Source organism: Grampus griseus (assembly GCF_964374135.1).
Source record: "Grampus griseus genome assembly, chromosome: 16".
In the NCBI taxonomy this organism is placed as follows: Eukaryota; Metazoa; Chordata; class Mammalia; order Artiodactyla; family Delphinidae; genus Grampus; species Grampus griseus.
The window spans coordinates 70617973-70634684 of record NC_139010.1 but is presented as its reverse complement, the minus strand read 5'-3'; the positions used below and the strand labels follow the sequence as shown (position 1 = coordinate 70634684).

General features: G+C 54.0%; 1 protein-coding gene across 1 annotated transcript in view; it reads right to left on the bottom strand.

Annotated features, from left to right (window-relative positions):
• Positions 1–279: 279 nt before the first annotated feature.
• The window catches only part of VWA2 (von Willebrand factor A domain containing 2), a gene marked incomplete at both ends in the record, with an annotated part of 57671 nt that continues 41238 nt past the window's right edge, over positions 280–16712 (bottom strand). Inside the window, 14 exon segments of the mRNA XM_082672971.1 lie at positions 280–395; positions 1528–1653; positions 2294–2488; positions 2491–2636; positions 2638–2836; positions 3898–4165; positions 4167–4258; positions 4261–4443; positions 5423–5530; positions 7132–7187; positions 10106–10238; positions 10798–10933; positions 15012–15038; positions 15040–15205. Coding sequence (XP_082529097.1) covers positions 280–395; positions 1528–1653; positions 2294–2488; positions 2491–2636; positions 2638–2836; positions 3898–4165; positions 4167–4258; positions 4261–4443; positions 5423–5530; positions 7132–7187; positions 10106–10238; positions 10798–10933; positions 15012–15038; positions 15040–15205 — 1951 coding nt within the window.

Genomic DNA, 16712 nt, shown 5'->3' with positions numbered 1-16712 from the left:
AGTTTCCTCTGTTCCTCCTCAGGGGAAAGGTGGCAGATGACACCAGCTCAGCAGCGTTCAACTAGGTCAGCAAAGTAAGTACTTACACCTGAAGAATTTTCAACATCGTCGTTAGGGGCGATATCAGCTGCTACTGTGTCCCTAGGCAGCACCGTCTGCAGCTGGGCCCTCTCTTCTCCCTGGGTCAGGAGAGTGGGCAGGAGGGTTCTGGACAGGGCTGAAGGCAGACACGCAAAGGACCCCACAGGACAGGATGCTCCACTGAGGGCAGGCCCCCTTTCAGCGCCCAGGGAACCCAGGCCTTCTTGGTAGCAGCCGGGAGGGGGGCAGCTGCTGCCCTCCTGCAGGCTTTCGGCTGGGGCCACGTGCCTTGAGGGCATCTCCTCTCAAGGTCCCTGGGAAAGAAGTGAACTTTGAGGACACGAGGAGTGTCTGAGTCCTCTTCTCAACCAACTAGTTGCCTCACGGGCCCCATCATGCCTTGCTCTTACTCCGTAAGCCAAGGAAGAGGTGCCCCTCACATCACGCCTGGTATCAGGAAGCCCACCTCTACCAGTGCCTGAAAACCCAGGGCTCCAGTGGGAATCATCCTCTGGCTGCCGCTGCTGTTGTAACTTTAAATTCATGAACGGCGGCCACAGGTGGGCCAGAGTGCTGCCCAACGATCATTCTCTACGTCCTCACTCTGGGCCCCTTCTCTCCTAGACAGTTACTAGTTCTCTTCCCTCCTCAACCTCCATGTCTCCCCATCCTCTCTCTCAGCTGAGCAAACAGAAACGCTCGGGGGCTTCCCTGGTGGCGCAGTGGTTAAGAACCTGCCTGCTAATGCAGGGGACGCGAGTTTGAGCCCTGGTCCGGGAAGATCCCACATGCCGCGGAGCAACTAGGCCCGTGAGCCACAACTACTGAGCCTGTGCGTCTGGAGCCTGTGCTCCGCAACAAGAGAGGCTGTGACAGTAAGAGGCCCGTGCACCGCGATGAAGAGTGGCCCCCGCTTGCCACAACTAGAGAAAGCCCTTGCACAGAAACAAAAACCCAAGACAGCCAAAAATAAAAATAAATTAAAAAAAGAAGGCTCAACATTTTAAAAAAAAAGAAACGCTCGGAACTCCCACCGACTTCCACCGCCACATCTACCCACCCACCTGTACCCGTGCCACATCCTCTGCCTGCCTTTCAGTTAGTCTGGGTCCACTTGCTCCTCCCTCCCAGTCATCAATTTTCATCAATCAGAGTGTGTGCTCAGCACCATATAATACACTTCGTGCTGTACTTATTTGCTGTCTCCCTCACTAGAATGGAAGCTCCACGAGGGCAGAGATTCTCTGTCCTGCTTCCTGCTCTGTTCCCTGCACCTAGAATAGCACCTGGGATGTAGGAGGCACCCACTGAATGTTTCCTGCATGAACGAACAAATGATTGATTCCTTCCACTGATGCCCTAGAGCCTCCTTTGGCTGTGGCCCTGGGGCTCAGGACTCTCAGAACAGCACCCCAGCTCCCACGTGCACGCAGGTGCCCCACTCACGGCTCTCGCAGTGCGCGCCCTCCCGGCCATCGCGGCACCCGCAGCGGTAGCTCCCATTGTGCAGGACGCAGGTGCCCTCACTCATGCACGGGCTGGGTGTGCAGAGGTTAACTGGCCGCTTGGCTTCTGCAAGGGAGCACGTGCCAGCAGACCCAGCCTGGGCTGGCCCCGAAGACCCCGCTCTAAGGAAGCCCAGTACAGAGGCGAGGCCACCAGAGCAGAGTTTTACACATCTTAGTGGCTCCATGGGCCTTTGAGCCACAGGTTAGTTGGGCCCCATACTGCATGGCCGGTCAAAGACCCGACTTCCACCCAGCTTTCCTACACGTGTACAGAGACTCCCTCTCTAGGGTGGGCCGTGCGCACAGCAGTGCTTATTGTTATTATCGTGGCCACATGCTTTTTAAAAAGTGGAAAGGATGTCACTGGCAAAAGGCAGGCTTGGAGTCAGGCTGTCCTGGCTGTGTCTGCTCCTACCAAGGTCAGTGCCAACCCGGGGTCCTATGGGTATCCTAGTGACGTCTTCTTTTTAAGTGGGGTGCATACATTCTCAAGTTTGGGAAGAGGTGCCTGTGTTAAATTAGCTGCACCTTAAATGTCAGGTGAGTGACATTCGTGCAAGTGTGGCACTTAGCATAAAGCCCGGCACGTGGAAAGCGCCCAGCAGTTGGGAGGAGTTGCTGTCCCTGTAATGATGTACATGAAGGCTCGGGCTGAGGTCCTCCCTTGGAGGCGGCCCGGAGGGTGTGGATCGCCCCCCACTCACCTCTGCATATCCACTCCATGAGCGTGTCCTGGTGGTGCCTCAGGTCTGCGTAGGCTGCCATGTGGATCAGGGAGTCCCAGGGACGTGGGAGCCTCCGCAGTGCCTCCCTCAGGACGGGCCCCACGCCCATCACCAAGACAGAGACGCCGTCGTCCCTCAGCTCCTGGGCAGGGACAGCCACGTCCTCTGCCCCCTCCCACCCGTGACCACCACCACAGCCTTGGGGACACCAGGCCGGGCGCCCCTCCGGACCGTCATCACCTTGTCATAGATGTGCAGCAAGGCCGTGCCTGCTGAGCCCACCCCACCCAGGTAGGGGGCCTGGCTCCTGGCCCGCAGTGCCGGTGAGGTGGGGGTCCAGCCCAAAGGCTGTCTGGACCTGGCCGCCATACACCACCAGGCCAATCTGTGTCACGTCAGGGTTCACGTCAAACCGGAGGACACTGCTTCTCACGAAGCTCTGCATCTGGGCGAAGTCCTCGGGCCCCACAGAGGCCGAGGCATCCAACATGAAGACCAGGTCCAGCGACTGGGCCTGGCAGCCTGCAGAACAAGCAGAGTGGACCTCAGTGGGCAGCAAAGTGAGGACTGCTCCGGGGTGAGCGGAGCCCAGGTCAGCCGGTCTGCTGTCTGTGCACTGCAGTATCCGTCCTCCACCCTCTCCTAGAATGGTAGCAGGACACGCGAATGCTCAGCTAGACCACATTCCTAGCCTCCCTGGCAGCCGGGTGTGGCCACGTGACAAGTTCTATATAGTGGGTTGTGATTGCAAGTAATTGTGTGATTTCCAAGTTATGTCCTCAAAAGGAAGCTGCTTGCCTTCCACTTCCCCTCTGCCCTCTTCCTGCTGTCTGAGAAACAGTGACCTGGAGTTAGAGGTGGAACCACAAGAGAGCCGAGCCACCCTGCGGGCCCTGGCCGCTCACCTCTGAACTGTTATGTGAGAGGAATAAACGTCCGCTGTGCGTAAGCCATTGAGCTCCGGGGCCTCATCTGTGCCATTACCGAGTGCCCTCCACGTGCCGTGCACTGTATACAAGGCACTAATTATACCATGTGGACAAAACTGCCAGTGCCTGTCCTTGATCGGCTGACAAACATGAAACCAACAAAGAATTACAAACTATGTGAGCAGCCATGGAGGGAAGGAGCAGGGTGCTATGAGGGACCAGCGGGGGCGGCACGGGTGGGTAAGGATGGGGTTGGGGCTCCTCTGAGGAGCGACATTTCAGCTGAAGACTGAAGATTCAGAACTCCTTGTTAACAACAATAAATAACAATAATAAACAGCGATACCTACAATTCTGAGCGTACACTCTGAGCTTACTGTGTACTAGTGTGCACGGTGCTTGCCTTACTTAATCCTCACGAAAGCCCCTCTGGAGGTACTAGGTACTACGTTAGTCCAATTTTACTGACCAGTAAACTGAGAAGTTACTCATCACAAGGCTAGCATACAGAAGAGTCGGGCCGTGCTTGCGGCCCCCAGTACAGGCCCTGGTGAAGTCGCTACCAAAGGGAGGAAGGGCCTGCCACTGGCCAGCCGGCCCCTGGGTTGGGCGAGGCCGGCCCGCAGCTGGCGCCGGTGCAGGACTGGTCCTTACCTGGGCGCTGCTGGCTGCACAGCTTTCCCCGCAGCTTCGGGATTTGGCGGCACAGGTCCTCCGGGCCAGCGTCGATCATGACGCACGCCGGGCTACCAGTGACCTCCTCCACGTCTGCCCGCACGGCCTCGCTGCCCACGCCCAGCAGGAGCAGCTCCCAGGCCCTGGCGAAAGTCGCCGGGCCGGCCACCTGGTCCTGAGAGTGCGCCTCGGTCATTAGGACCACGGCCCTGCGGGGCCGGTCCAGGCCCGTTCCGGCGGCGCTCCCGGAAGCCGCGCTCCGCCGCCTGCTGCGGGGCGTGGCCTGTCAGGATGGCGCCGCCAGCGAAGGGCAGGTCGTCGAGGCTCCTGACCAGGTCCGCACGTCCCGGTACTCGCCCACGGGCACGGCCACACCCAAGCATGCCCGGGAGCCCTCGCTCAGCGCCCCCGGCACGAACCGCTTCACGGAGGCCTTGGTCCACAGGAAGCCCTCCGGGGTGGCAGCCGCCGAGCCGGCCAGCGGGAAGACGACGTCGGCTCTGCACTCCAGGCTCAGCTTCGGGGCTGCCAGGATCACAGCGGCCGTCGCGCTGTGGAGCACGCAGACCACTGTCCCACCCGGGACCCCCAGGAGCCACGTGGGGCCGGAGCCGCCTCCCTCCCAGGAGGGAGATGAGACACTGACACAGAGGCTTCAGGGCCTAGTGACCAGTGCAGGTCACAGGGTTAGCTACAGCCGGACACAGAGCTCCCTGGCTCCCACCAAGTGTCTCCATCTCACCACTCTTTCAAAAGAAATTTTTCTATAACTTTTTCCCATTATGGTTAGTGCTTCTTGTGTCCTGTTGGAGAAATCTTTGTCTACCCCAAGATCATGAAGATATGCTCCTATGTTTTCTTCCAGAAGTTTCACAACTTTGCCTTTTACATTTAAATCTATGATCCATCTGGACTTGATTTTTTGTGTAGCTTGTGAGGTAGGGAGTCAACATATATATCTTTTTCCCATATAAGTCTCCAACTGACCCAGCACTACAGTTTTTAAAAAGTGACTATTTAACAAGTCCCATCCTACGTGTCAAGCATTGTGCTAAGAATCTTATTTCAAACTCCCATAACCGTAGGGGGTAAAGCCAGTTATTATAATCTTCATTTCACAGTTTTAAATCCAAAAGGGGTTGAAGCTTCTCACTCCTCCTCTTCTTGGAAGAGGGGAGAAGAGACTCAGCCCAGAACCAGGACCCAGTTCGGCCAGCTCCAGCCCGCAGCTGGGCTCCACAATGCTCACAGATCAAGCAGCAGCCATTCTAAAGCTAAGAAGCCAGGAGCCGTGTCCTAGCCGGAGCTCCACCACCTGAGTTACTTCTTCATGGAACCCTCAGTGTATCATCTGAGACATCAGATCAGTGGTATACTTGAAAAGCAGGTGGCCCTAACTCCAGGGCCAGTTCCTACCTAGTAGCTAAAAGGGTGGCAGGTGAGAAGCAGGAACCCCGGCTCCACTGCTCCCCAACAGAGTCTGGGAAGGCCTGTGCACACGTACCGCAGTCAGCCTCCCCTCCAAAGGCTGGCGGGCAGAGGCAGTGGTACCGGTCCAGTCCTTCTGGAACACACGTGCCTCCATTCTGGCAGGGCTGCGAGTCACGGGGGCCTATCAGAGAGATGCCTGTTAACAGCCTGGCACATCAGCCCAGAGATGCGAAGGGGTTTGGCTACCCAGCCACACCAGGGCCCAGCCCCTTTCTTTCCCCAGATGCACTAGGAAATTAGTCTCAACACCTGTAGCAAAGAGGAAAAGGAAAGTAAATGAGGTACGTAAGGCGGGGTTAGGGTGTAGGTGATACCAGACACTCAGTGGTGGGCTCAGTAAGGCCCCGTGCGAATTACAGGCTCACTTGGGGATCTGCCAATGGGATCTGGCTCCTGGCTCTGATACTGGGAACACGTGTTATGGACTGAATTCCGCCCCCCCCCCGACCTCCAAATTTATATGTAGGAGTCCAAACCCCCAATACCTTAAAAATGTTAATCTATTACTTGGTGGTGACATGATTGTAATTAAAGTATACACTTCTGGAAGGTAGGAATTATCGAGGGTAACTCTGGGCTCCTAGGCCAGCAGTTCTGTCAGTTGGAGTTTCATGCAAACAACTGAGGGCTCATTAACAGCATCAACAGTGGCCTTTAACTGAGCAGCTATTATGGGGCCAGGTATTGTGCTAAGCGCTACACATGTATAATCTCACTTCACTGATACAACTGGATGAAACAGGTACTGTGAACCGCCGTGTCACAGACGAGGAAGCTGAAACTTGACGAACAGAAGTCACGTGCTGAAGGTCAGCTACTTGGAAAGTGGCAGAGCTGGGACTCAAACACAGGTCACTCTGGTTCCAAAACCGTAAGTCCTTGAGCTTTAATTTCTGAGTAGAAACAACCCCACTTTCAGTTCCTCCCATGTGTCAGAGACCAGCCAAGTTAGAACTTTAAAATAAGATGCCCGAAGGATCACCTAACCCCAGGCAGGAAGCACCATCCTGCCTGCACACAAAGCCTCTGGCTCTGCTTCCGAGGGACGGACTCCCGACCTCATCGGGAGTAGCATATCTACGCAAGCACTGATGCCAAGACACTTCAGTGTGATTTCTGTGCTCCTGGGTCAGTGAGACGCACTAGACCCCGGGGTGAGGAGCAGCGAGGGCCCGTTGGGAAGCCAGCCTGCATGATCTTAATGGTATTGAAAAGTCCTCCTGTTTGCTTGCGACTGTGTCGCTAATGAAGCGCTTTGGTGGACATCACCTACTGAGTCTTCCCTAGGATCCCTTGTATGGTACCCCCTATCATCCAGAGCAGGGAAATGGGGAGCCCAGACATGGGGCAAACATTACCCCCATTTTACAGAGGAGGAAAGTGAGGCTCAGGTATCTTGCCCTGAGTCTGGTGCTAGATGTGAGGCTGTCTGCACAGCTGGGGCTCAGTGCACGCCCTGCTCTGCCTCTTGTCAACGCAAGGGGCCCTGGTTAAGGAAGTAATTCCAAAGCCTTCACTCCCTTTCTCAGTGAAAATATACCACTGACCAAGGGAGGCACGAGTATGGCATGAGCATGTTCCTCTGCCTCTGAAAATGCCTGTCCCTGTGCCCTGGAGCTCAGTCCAACCCCACGTGCTACCCCAGGAGTGTAAATGCCACTTTGGGAGCCAGCCTAGTCCCAGGGCCAGAAAGAAGAGGAGAATCCAAGAGGCAGAGTGTACCTGGGCGGGTGGTCCTGTAGCAGGTGGCAGGGTGGGTTAAGAACACTCTCTTCCAGCTACAACCCAAGGAAACAAATGGTAGAGATCAAAGTTTTAACAGGAGAGGGTGTTTAAAACACTAAAAGCTGAAACAAGATGCCAATGCAGAAGCAAGTCAAGACAGACTTGGTTCTTTTTTTTTTCCTGATTCTACCCAACTTTTGTGTGCACATAGAGTAGGAAATGTTTCAAACTACTCAGACAATTAAAAAAGATAATGGAAGCTGGCTATCATGTCAGAAATTAGAGGTATCTGTGTTCAATACTCTGAACTACGGCAACAGCTGTCTACTACGAGTTACTTTCTGGGGCCAGCACAAGGAGTGGGGGGTGGGAAATACTGGGATTAGGCGACTGCATTCTGGCTATGTGACCCCAGGCAAGTTACTTTCCTTCTCTGGTCTTCTGTTCCCTCTTCTATATAGCAACTCTCTAGTTTTCAACTGTGTTCCTCAGAGCCTCAGTGGAGAGGGAAGGGGACTGTCCAGGGCTCCCCCAGTGCCCCAGCCCCACGCCCCCACCCCAGATGTGCTTTTTCTGGTCTGCATAACAAGTGTCCATAGGAGGCTCCGTAGCTCAGGAGGATTTGCAAACCACTGGCTGGTCTCAACGACCTCTGAGGTCGGTGTGAGTGACAACCTTCTGTGACAACACAAGGGCCGCCATTCCTGTGCTGGCTTCCATGCCCCCGCCATCCCCCATCGTTACTTCAAGGCCTCAGCTACTTGGAGAGACAGCAGTCTCCTCTTCCAGATGGAGAAATGGGTTCAGGGCTGAATTAAGTTGCCCAAAGTCACACGGTTACCAGAACACAGCAGAGCTGGGATCCGAACTCCATCTCCCACTCCAAAGCCCATGCATCCTGCCCTCTGCCCCCTGGCTCTCCTGAGTCTGCAGGGCGATGGGCCAACCACAGAGGAGTGGGTCCTCATCCCTCGGGCAGAAAGCCCTCCTCTTGGCTTGCAGCAGCTCCACGGATGGCCTCATCTAAGGAGATTCTCCTGGGGCCTTCGCGACAAAGTTCTCTAAAACTTGCCAAAGAGCACTTCTCCCGGGGAGACCCCACCCAGGGCTGCTCACCTGGCGGGCAGGCTAACTGGGCTCACCTCTAGGGCGGGGGCTTTCCTGAGGCAAATCATCCACTTGGGATAAAAGCCAAGTCAACTACGAACTCAAGGGGTTGCTGAAATCAAAACTGTGCCAAGCTGCCAGCTCATTAAAGAGAACTCTTCTCCCCCTCCACGTCTACTCCTCATCAAACCACAGGTCCTAGCCCAGAAAGCTCCACGGGCCCTGCCCTCCCTACCCAGGCCTACAGGAGCCAGCGTTGTGGAGCAGACACTATCCACAGGGCTTCGCCTGGGCCTGTGCTCAGCTAGTCCCCCACCTCCCTCAGGTCTGGTCCCTGCCCACTCTAATTAAAGCTGCACCCCTACCCTCTACTTGTCCCACCCCGCATCCTTTCCCCTATTGCACTTACCACCACCTAATAGTTCATTTAGGTATTCACTTTGTTCACTGCTGCCTCTTGCTCATGAGAGCAAATTTGTTTCCGAGACGCTCATGCTGATTCCCCAGGACCTGGGGCAGTGCTGGGAACTTAGGAGAGCCTCGGTGAGTATTTCTTGAATGAGGGGATTGATGAAAAGCCTACTATATGCATTATTCTAGGAGCCTGCAATGTCAGTGCATTCTACGAATTACCTCGCTGAGTGCCCCTGGCAATCCTCCGGGGGCAGGTCCTGTTATCACCCCCTTGCTGAATGTGGAAACAGACAGCGGGAGGTTCCCAGCTCACTAGTGGTGATGCCCCCAGAGTCTGAGCACATAGCCATGAAGTGTACTCTACCCACCAGCCTCTCCCAGGGCTCCCGGCTCTGGACGCCTCTGCCCACTGCTACCTGGTTCCCACATCTTTTAAGACTGCTCAAGCAACCCCTCCTCCATGACGTGTGGCGAGGACAGGCCCCATCCCAGCACTTGGGAGGCTCTCTCTGGACCACAAGCTTCTTGGGGCCGCGACTGTGCCTGCCTCCTCGCTGGACCCTGCCTGGCTCACAGTGAGTCCTTAAACATGTTCACCAGGGAATGAAGAACTACCTCCTTTCACTCGAAAGTGCAGGTTTGGAAGAGATCCTCTAGTGGCCTCTGACATGGCACGAGGCCCCACTTCCTCTGATCCACATGGGGGGCACCGCCCTTCCCTGCCGAGATGGCGTTCGGACTCTGCATCGACCCAACACGGCCCTCACGGCTTCTCAGCCGCTCCATCTCACTGCTGTGCACGCTCTGATCTCATCGCTGAGGCCAGGCCAAGGGGCCAAGGTGCAGCTGGTTCAAACGCTACCCTGGCCCTCCAGAAAGGACTAGAGGACGAGGTCATGAGCTCCTGACCAGGTGCCGTACTGAAGGTGGTCCGGATAAAGGGGACGATCTGGGGGCCTGCGGGGCGGTGGCTGAGAGCCAGGCGCCGGGTGCCCTTGAATGCCTGAGCTCCGGCCCTGAAGAATCCAGCATTCTTCACGGTCTCCACATCCGGAATCCATCGAAGCACCGTAAGCCTCTGGCCTTGCTCAGCCCCCAGACACGTGGAAACTGGTGATCGGAGGGACCAGATTAGCAGACCACTATCCCAAGTCCAGACCACCGCCCTGTCAGACCAGCTTTTGGCTGAATTACCAGCCTTCAGAATGGCTGGGACCCAGGCCCGGGGCTCCTGGGCGGTGTGTCTAAAAGGCTCTGACACTGAGTAGCTGTGCCCCTGCCTGGGTCCCCGGAGCTCTGTCCCTGCCTCCCTCCCAGGTCTCCTCCGATCCCTGTCACACACTCCACAGCCAAGGCCCCGGAGAGCCGTTCTCCCTGCAGCCCATGAGCACTTGGCCGTCCCCGCCCAGGCCCTGCCCGCAGGCTCTGACCCCACACCTTGTGGACAAACCTGGAAAAGGGACAGAGAGCAGCCAGCACGGCCTTGGTCCCCCGAGATCCCCTCCGGCACGGGGCCTGGCCGGCAAGCTGCCTGACCATCTCTAGCGTCTTGTGCTCACAGGGGTGAGGCTGGACCTTGCAGTCTGTGTCCACCGTGCATACCCGAGGCAGGGAAGACAGGGTTACGCCTCCTTCCTCCGCCGGTGGGCCCACGACCCTCAGCCCTGGCTCTTTCCCGGCAGAGTACACGGGGGAGGGGCAGCCGGTCTCCGAGCATCTCCTCTGCACAAGCCCCGCCCCACACCGCTCTTCCATCCTGTGCACACGTGTACCATTTTTTTTTTTTTTTTTTTACAACGTACTTCACTCTAGCTCCTGGATGGAGCCTGACAAAGATGACTGGGAATACAGGGATCTCACCCCCAGATGAGGCCTCCCTGTGCTGACAGCAGGGGAGGGGACCCCACCAGATCTGAGCCTCTCTACCCCGTGCAACAAGTTCGGAATTCCCAGCCTAGAACCCCACAGGGCCTGACACAGGGCGGTAGAACAGAGCAGAGGGCCCCAGGGCCGAGGCTGCTGGGCTCCATTCCTCTTCCCTCCCTCTCAGGGGGACCTCCGGCCTTGGGGAACCCTCCTCACCTCCATCCCGCTTCCATACAGGCGAGGCCACTCCTTTCCACACGGAAAGGCCTTACTCACCCGGAGAGGCAATGGTGCACGTGGCAGAGCCGCCGAGGGTGCTGGAGAGGCTGTGGGCGGTGTCCTCCACCTGCTCGGCCATCAGCACGTGCTGCTCCCTTGGCTTGCTGGCCAGCGTGCGCAGCTCCTCCCACCTGTGCCCCAAGTCCCCGGCCGAGAAGTTACAATGGCTCATCGCCCCACACTCACCCACCTCCTATCCACCCGTCTCCTAGACGCTGGGCTCCCTGTGGACAGCCCCGCCACCCACTACTGCAGGAGCCACAGAGCTGCAACCTCATCCACCTAGGATGCAGGTAAGGTCTAGAAGTGAAGCACAGAAGGACCTCGAGGATGCTCAGCCATGGGTCATAACGTGCACACGCTCCAGTCCCCGAACTTCCTCAGAGGAGAGCCTCACACTCAAACCGTCGGCTCTTATTTGAGACAGGGTCCTAACAGATTTAGTCGTCTGGTTTTGCAACCTATAGCTGATGAGAAAAATTTAACCAGAGGGCTTCCCTGGGGGCACCGTGGTTAAGAATCTGCCTGCCAATGCAGGAGACACGGGTTTGAGCCCTGGTCCGGGAAGATCCCACATGCCGCGGAGCAACTAAGCCCGTGCGCCACACTACTGAGCCCGGGTACCACAACTACTGAAGCCTGCACGCCTAGAGCCCGTGCAACGAGAAGCCACCCAATGGGAAGCTCGCGCACCGCAACGAAGAGTAGCCCCTGCTCATCGCAACTAGAGAAAGCCCATGCACAGCAACGAAGACCCAACGCAGCCAAAAATAAAAATAAATTTAACTAGAAAGGAAATGAAGGAACGTGGTTCTAGGTGACAGCAAGAGAAGAACAAACAGGGACAGCTAGTAACAGAAAAGAAAAAAAAATCCTGAAGAATTATAAATAGTGGCAATAAGAACTGAAAGGCCAGCAACATGAGGCCGTGTAGAGGCAGGAGCTGGCATAGCTCCACAATCAGAGGGCACTGCTAGTGTCCAGAACAGAAATGCTGTGGGGGATGATGACCGTAGGGCATGAAGAAAGGGTTAAATGATGTCGAGAAACCTGTTTTTAAGAAGACAAGGCAGTCAGTGACACATTTAGAATCCTGCCTATCAAAAATTCATCAAAACAGACCACGGCTTGGCAATACAGCAAAACCTTCATGTATCTCTAAACCTCCTAATGTAAAGCTCCCCATCCTCCTCTGAAGCCACAGAGACCAGACACTTTGCCCAGCACCTGGGACAGCGCCTGGCACACAGAGGGGCTCCTCAGTTCCGGACTCACATTAGCATTGAGCGGGCAGCTCTGTCGGGCCGCACCCTTAGCTCTCCCGGCCCCCAAACAGACCTTCTTAAAAGCTCCCTGGGTAATTCAGATGCTCAGCCAGAGTTGAGAACCATCAGAGAAGGGGCTCAATGTACACTAAAAGGGGGAAAGAGTTTGAACGGGCAACAGTCTTTAATCTCACACTGCAGTGGTTCTCAGACTTTGGCGGCATCAGAATCACTGAGGGGCCAGAAAAACCACAGATCGAGGCTCCTTTTGCCCCAGAGTTTTGGACTCAATGCAGTGGGGCCTGAGTGTGTGCATTTCTAGCAAGCTCCCAGGTGATGCTGTTACTGCTGGTCCAAGGAACACACTTGGAGAACCACTGGTCAACAGGGAGCTGGCCTCTTACTAGGAGTGGGGAGGGGTCAGGTAGCCCTGGAAATCCAACAGGCTTTCTCAGAGGCTTCCTGTGTCTGCAGCTCAGGTCTTCATATCTGAGCCGTGCCCCCTCTTCTGAGCAATGGCTTCTTGATTTCCCTACACTAGGGATGCTCAAAATACGGTCTGTGGGCCAGTGAAGAGCCCCGAACTGTTTCCCCCTGATTCAGAATCCGGTAAGTATAGACACCAAGCATTTAGAAACTAATCGTACAGCAACTTGACAGTCATTTTATGTCTGTTGGGTCAAATAATAAATATCTGAGTTTCTATTTTGTTTTTATTTCATCTTTCCAGCAACTCATTTTTATTGTATTTTTTTTTTAAAAAAGTATCCGTTCATGATGGATTAGAAAAAAAAACAAACTGGACCTTCACCACAGATAGTTTGAGAAGCGCTACTCCAGCCAGCAGCTGGAGAAGAAAGCCCCAGAACGGGCCAGTATTTCCACCCATGGGAGAGTCTATCCTCAGTGACAAACCTTTGGGCAAATACTACGTGCAAGGCACTCTATTTGGCCCTATGTGGGGATGAGGGTGGGCAGGGAGCCATGAAGTAACGCCCACTCTCCTCTCTCAAGGGGTTTATACTCCTTATATCTGAGGACACAGAAAGAGCCAGCCATAAGGCAGCTTGTGTCTAATACCAACTTACTGGCAATGACAACAATAATGGTGGTGGTAGCTGTCATCATCGTCACCAGGACACTGCACAATCGGGGCAGCCCCATGGTACCTACAACCTCAGTCCCCTTCTATCTTCTTCCTCTTTCTGCACTTGCTGGTCCACGCAGCACTCAGCTCCTGGTGATCTTATTTAGGCTTTAAATACCATCGTCAGTTTCAATCTCGATGCCTGTCCTTTCTCCTCTGCTCCAGACTCTCGTATCCAACTCTTTACTCAGCTTCTCTACTTAGATGGCTGATACGCATCTCAAACTTGACTTGTCTGAAACAGAATTCAATTTCCTTTGTTCCTTTCCCACTCTTTCTCTTTTCAGTAAATAGCACCACCATTCACACGGGAGTTCAGGCCAAAATCTTTGATTCTTCTCTCACACACCCACATCCAATACACCGGTCACTCCATTGCTCTGCCTTCCAAAAGCAACCTAAATCCAGCCACTCCTCAGCGGGGTCACAGCTGCTTCCCTACTGCAAACCATCATAATCTTGCATGTGAGCTGCTCCAAAGGCCTCCTAACTAGACTCCCCACTGCCCCTATTATTGCTTCTCCCTCTGCCTCACCCACCAGTCTATTCTCTCTACCTTGCAGTCAGTGTGATTTTCTAAAAATGTAAGCCAATTCATGTAATTTTCCTGCTCAAACCCCCCACCCCAAAGACTTCCCAGACTACTCATTACAAACTTTAGTCTCTACAATAACCCACAAAAGCTCTAGACCTAACTCCTGCCCACCTCTTCTACCTTATTTCTTATAATTCACCCCTTGGTTGCTGGGCTCCAGCCACTCCTGGCTGTCTCACTGTTTCTATCACACACCGAGCTAGCTACTGCCTCAGGGCCTTTGCACTTTCCATCTGCCTGCCTTGCCTGCTCTTTTCCCTGTTATTTGGAAGGCTTGTTCCTCACTCAAGTTTCTGCTCAAAAATGAACTCTTCAAAGGAGCCTTGCCAGACCCCCCTATCTAAAACAGCTGTCCTCTCTATTCCCATCACTCTGTAACCTCTTCCCTACTTTATTTTTCTCCTTTGAATTTTATTTCCACCTGAAACTGTTACTTATTTATTCACTCACTTCTTTTTTTTTTTTTTTTTTAAATCTAGCTCCTTTCCTAGAACAGAAGCTCCATCAGGGCAGGGACTTTGTATTGCTGTCTGTGCATCCTGAGAACCTAGAACAGTGTCTGGCACGAGGAAGACAACATACATTTATTGACTGAGAGAATAAATAATGTACAGTTGGTCCTCTGTATCTGTGGGTTCCACATCCATGGATATGGGTGGCCAACTAAGGGACTTAAGCATCCATGGGTTTTGGTATCCACAGGGGTCCTAGAACCAACCCCAAGGAACAACTATACTAAAATTAATAAAGAGATTTCTATGTATAGGCACAGTGCCCAGACCAAGAGTCATTTCACTTGATACCCACAAATGACAACAGCCCCACTGAGGTCACCTCCATTTTCAGGGTTGAGAGCATTGAGGAACTGTGCCCCCCTCTCCTCTAGGAAGGTCTATTCCTGCATCTGGCTGCTGACCCACCCTGTGCAGTTGGATGAGTCCATGAACTTCCATTTCTGCCCAGATAAATTAGAGTCAAGTTTCTGACACTTGAAATCAAGTATTCAGACTAAATTAAAGACGATGCAAACTCTCAGACTTCCAAAGACTTGGCGGTCCCCTTGTGCCAGCAACAATACAGCAAAGTGACAAAAAAACGGATCCAGGAAGGATCAGGATGGTTTTCCCAGCTCCCCTCTCTTCCCATGGCTGCGACGTCCCCAGGCTGACCCAGAGGGCTGACCCCGCGTGACCAAATCTCTTACTGGGAAGCAGACCCCCACAGCAAACACAGGTGACGCCCCTTTGCTTCAGCTGCTTGGCTGGCAGGGCCACATGCCCTTGGGACCTCCCGTCAGTGACAATGATGGGGACCTGGGGCACAGAGGCAGTTCTGCCCCCAGGGAATCCTTTATGCAGAAGGTATTTCAGAGCAAGGCCCATCTCTGTACGTCCTCCTCTGAGCTGACCCAGAAGGAAAAAAACAAAGAAGAAAGAGGCAGCGGTCCAGAGATGAAGTTGGAATGAGAGCCTGAAATGATGGCCACCTTCTTCCAGCAGAGACTCAAAGGGACAATTCCAGCATGAGATACGCACTCTCTCACCAACTAAACCACAAGAATGATGAAGAGAAATGAACTTTTCCCCTGGACTTAACACTCCCCCTATACATCTCTGTTGTGTTATGTAACAATGACATTCTTTGTGTATGTGTTTGCTGTCTCTCGCCATGGTGTCTCCGGGGCACAATTCTCCTCGTTTGTCTAACACCCACCTCCCATCTCCCCAGCCCCATACCATTCCCTTCTTGTTACAGCTCAACATCTCCTTGGAGTGGGAAAGCAGATAAATGAGCTTCATAAGAATTTATGGGCGTGAAGGACGGGGCTTTGCGGCAAGGGTCTGATGAGGCCTCTCATCAGAGGCTTTGATGCAAGGGTCCGTGATCAGGCCTCTCTGTCCCACTTCCAAGTTCAGGGTTGGGCACTGGAAGGCTGAACCGTTTGACTGCTTTCAGATCAGGGCAGGTTACGGTGGTCCCATCTCATGAGGATGCTAAGATTCTCTAATCCTCACAGCCTAGTTACAGGGACTGTCGACTGAGCCTGGAATCCCAGCACAGAATCCCTAGTAAAGCTCGCCATAGGAGGCTCGTGCAAACGTCCTCAGAGGGTGGACTGCCAGCTCCGTCAACTGGGAAGAAAATAATATGACTCACTACAATAGATTTTGGGCAAAACCTTTCAGTGGATGGTAATAGATGAGGAATCCCCTGCTCAGAGACCAGTAATACTAACTTAATATTTACTGTGCACTTACCACATGCCAGGCACCACTGTGCTGAGAGTGTGTGTGTGTGTGTGTGTGTGTGTGTGTGTGTGTGTGTGTGTGTGTGTAAAGGTGCTTGGCTCATATAATTCTCACCACAGCTCTGAGACAGGGGAGTTCAGAGAAGAGAAGGGCCTTAGCTAAGGTGACACAGCTCATGGGTGGTGGAGGTAGGACTTGAACCCTCCACTTCCAGAGCCCAAGTTCTTAACCATCAGGCTACACAGCCTACCTCTCCCCAGCCAGTGGAGGTCAGAACTGCAGTTGAAACCCAGTCCAGCTAATTCCAAAGCCAATGGTCATTCCTCTGCAGACTTGCGCCTAACGGGCATGGAAAATGGGCGCCCATTCATTTATGTACTATCTAAGCAGAGACCACGCGGCCGGCAGAGCTTTAAAATATTTACTCTATGGCTCTTTGCTGAAAAGGTTTGCTGACCCCTACTCTATACTGTTCTAAATGGTTTCAAAACACTTTTCGCCAAAAGCCAGGAGCTCCCTGTGCCTTCCCCCGGCAGGGTTCCCCACAAGCCTCTGGCTGTGGCCCTGCGTCCTTAGCTTCTCAGCCAGACTTCGCTTTCTCTCCTCAAAACACCCCCGCACCCCTCGTCCATCTAATCATCACTTCTTTCCATATG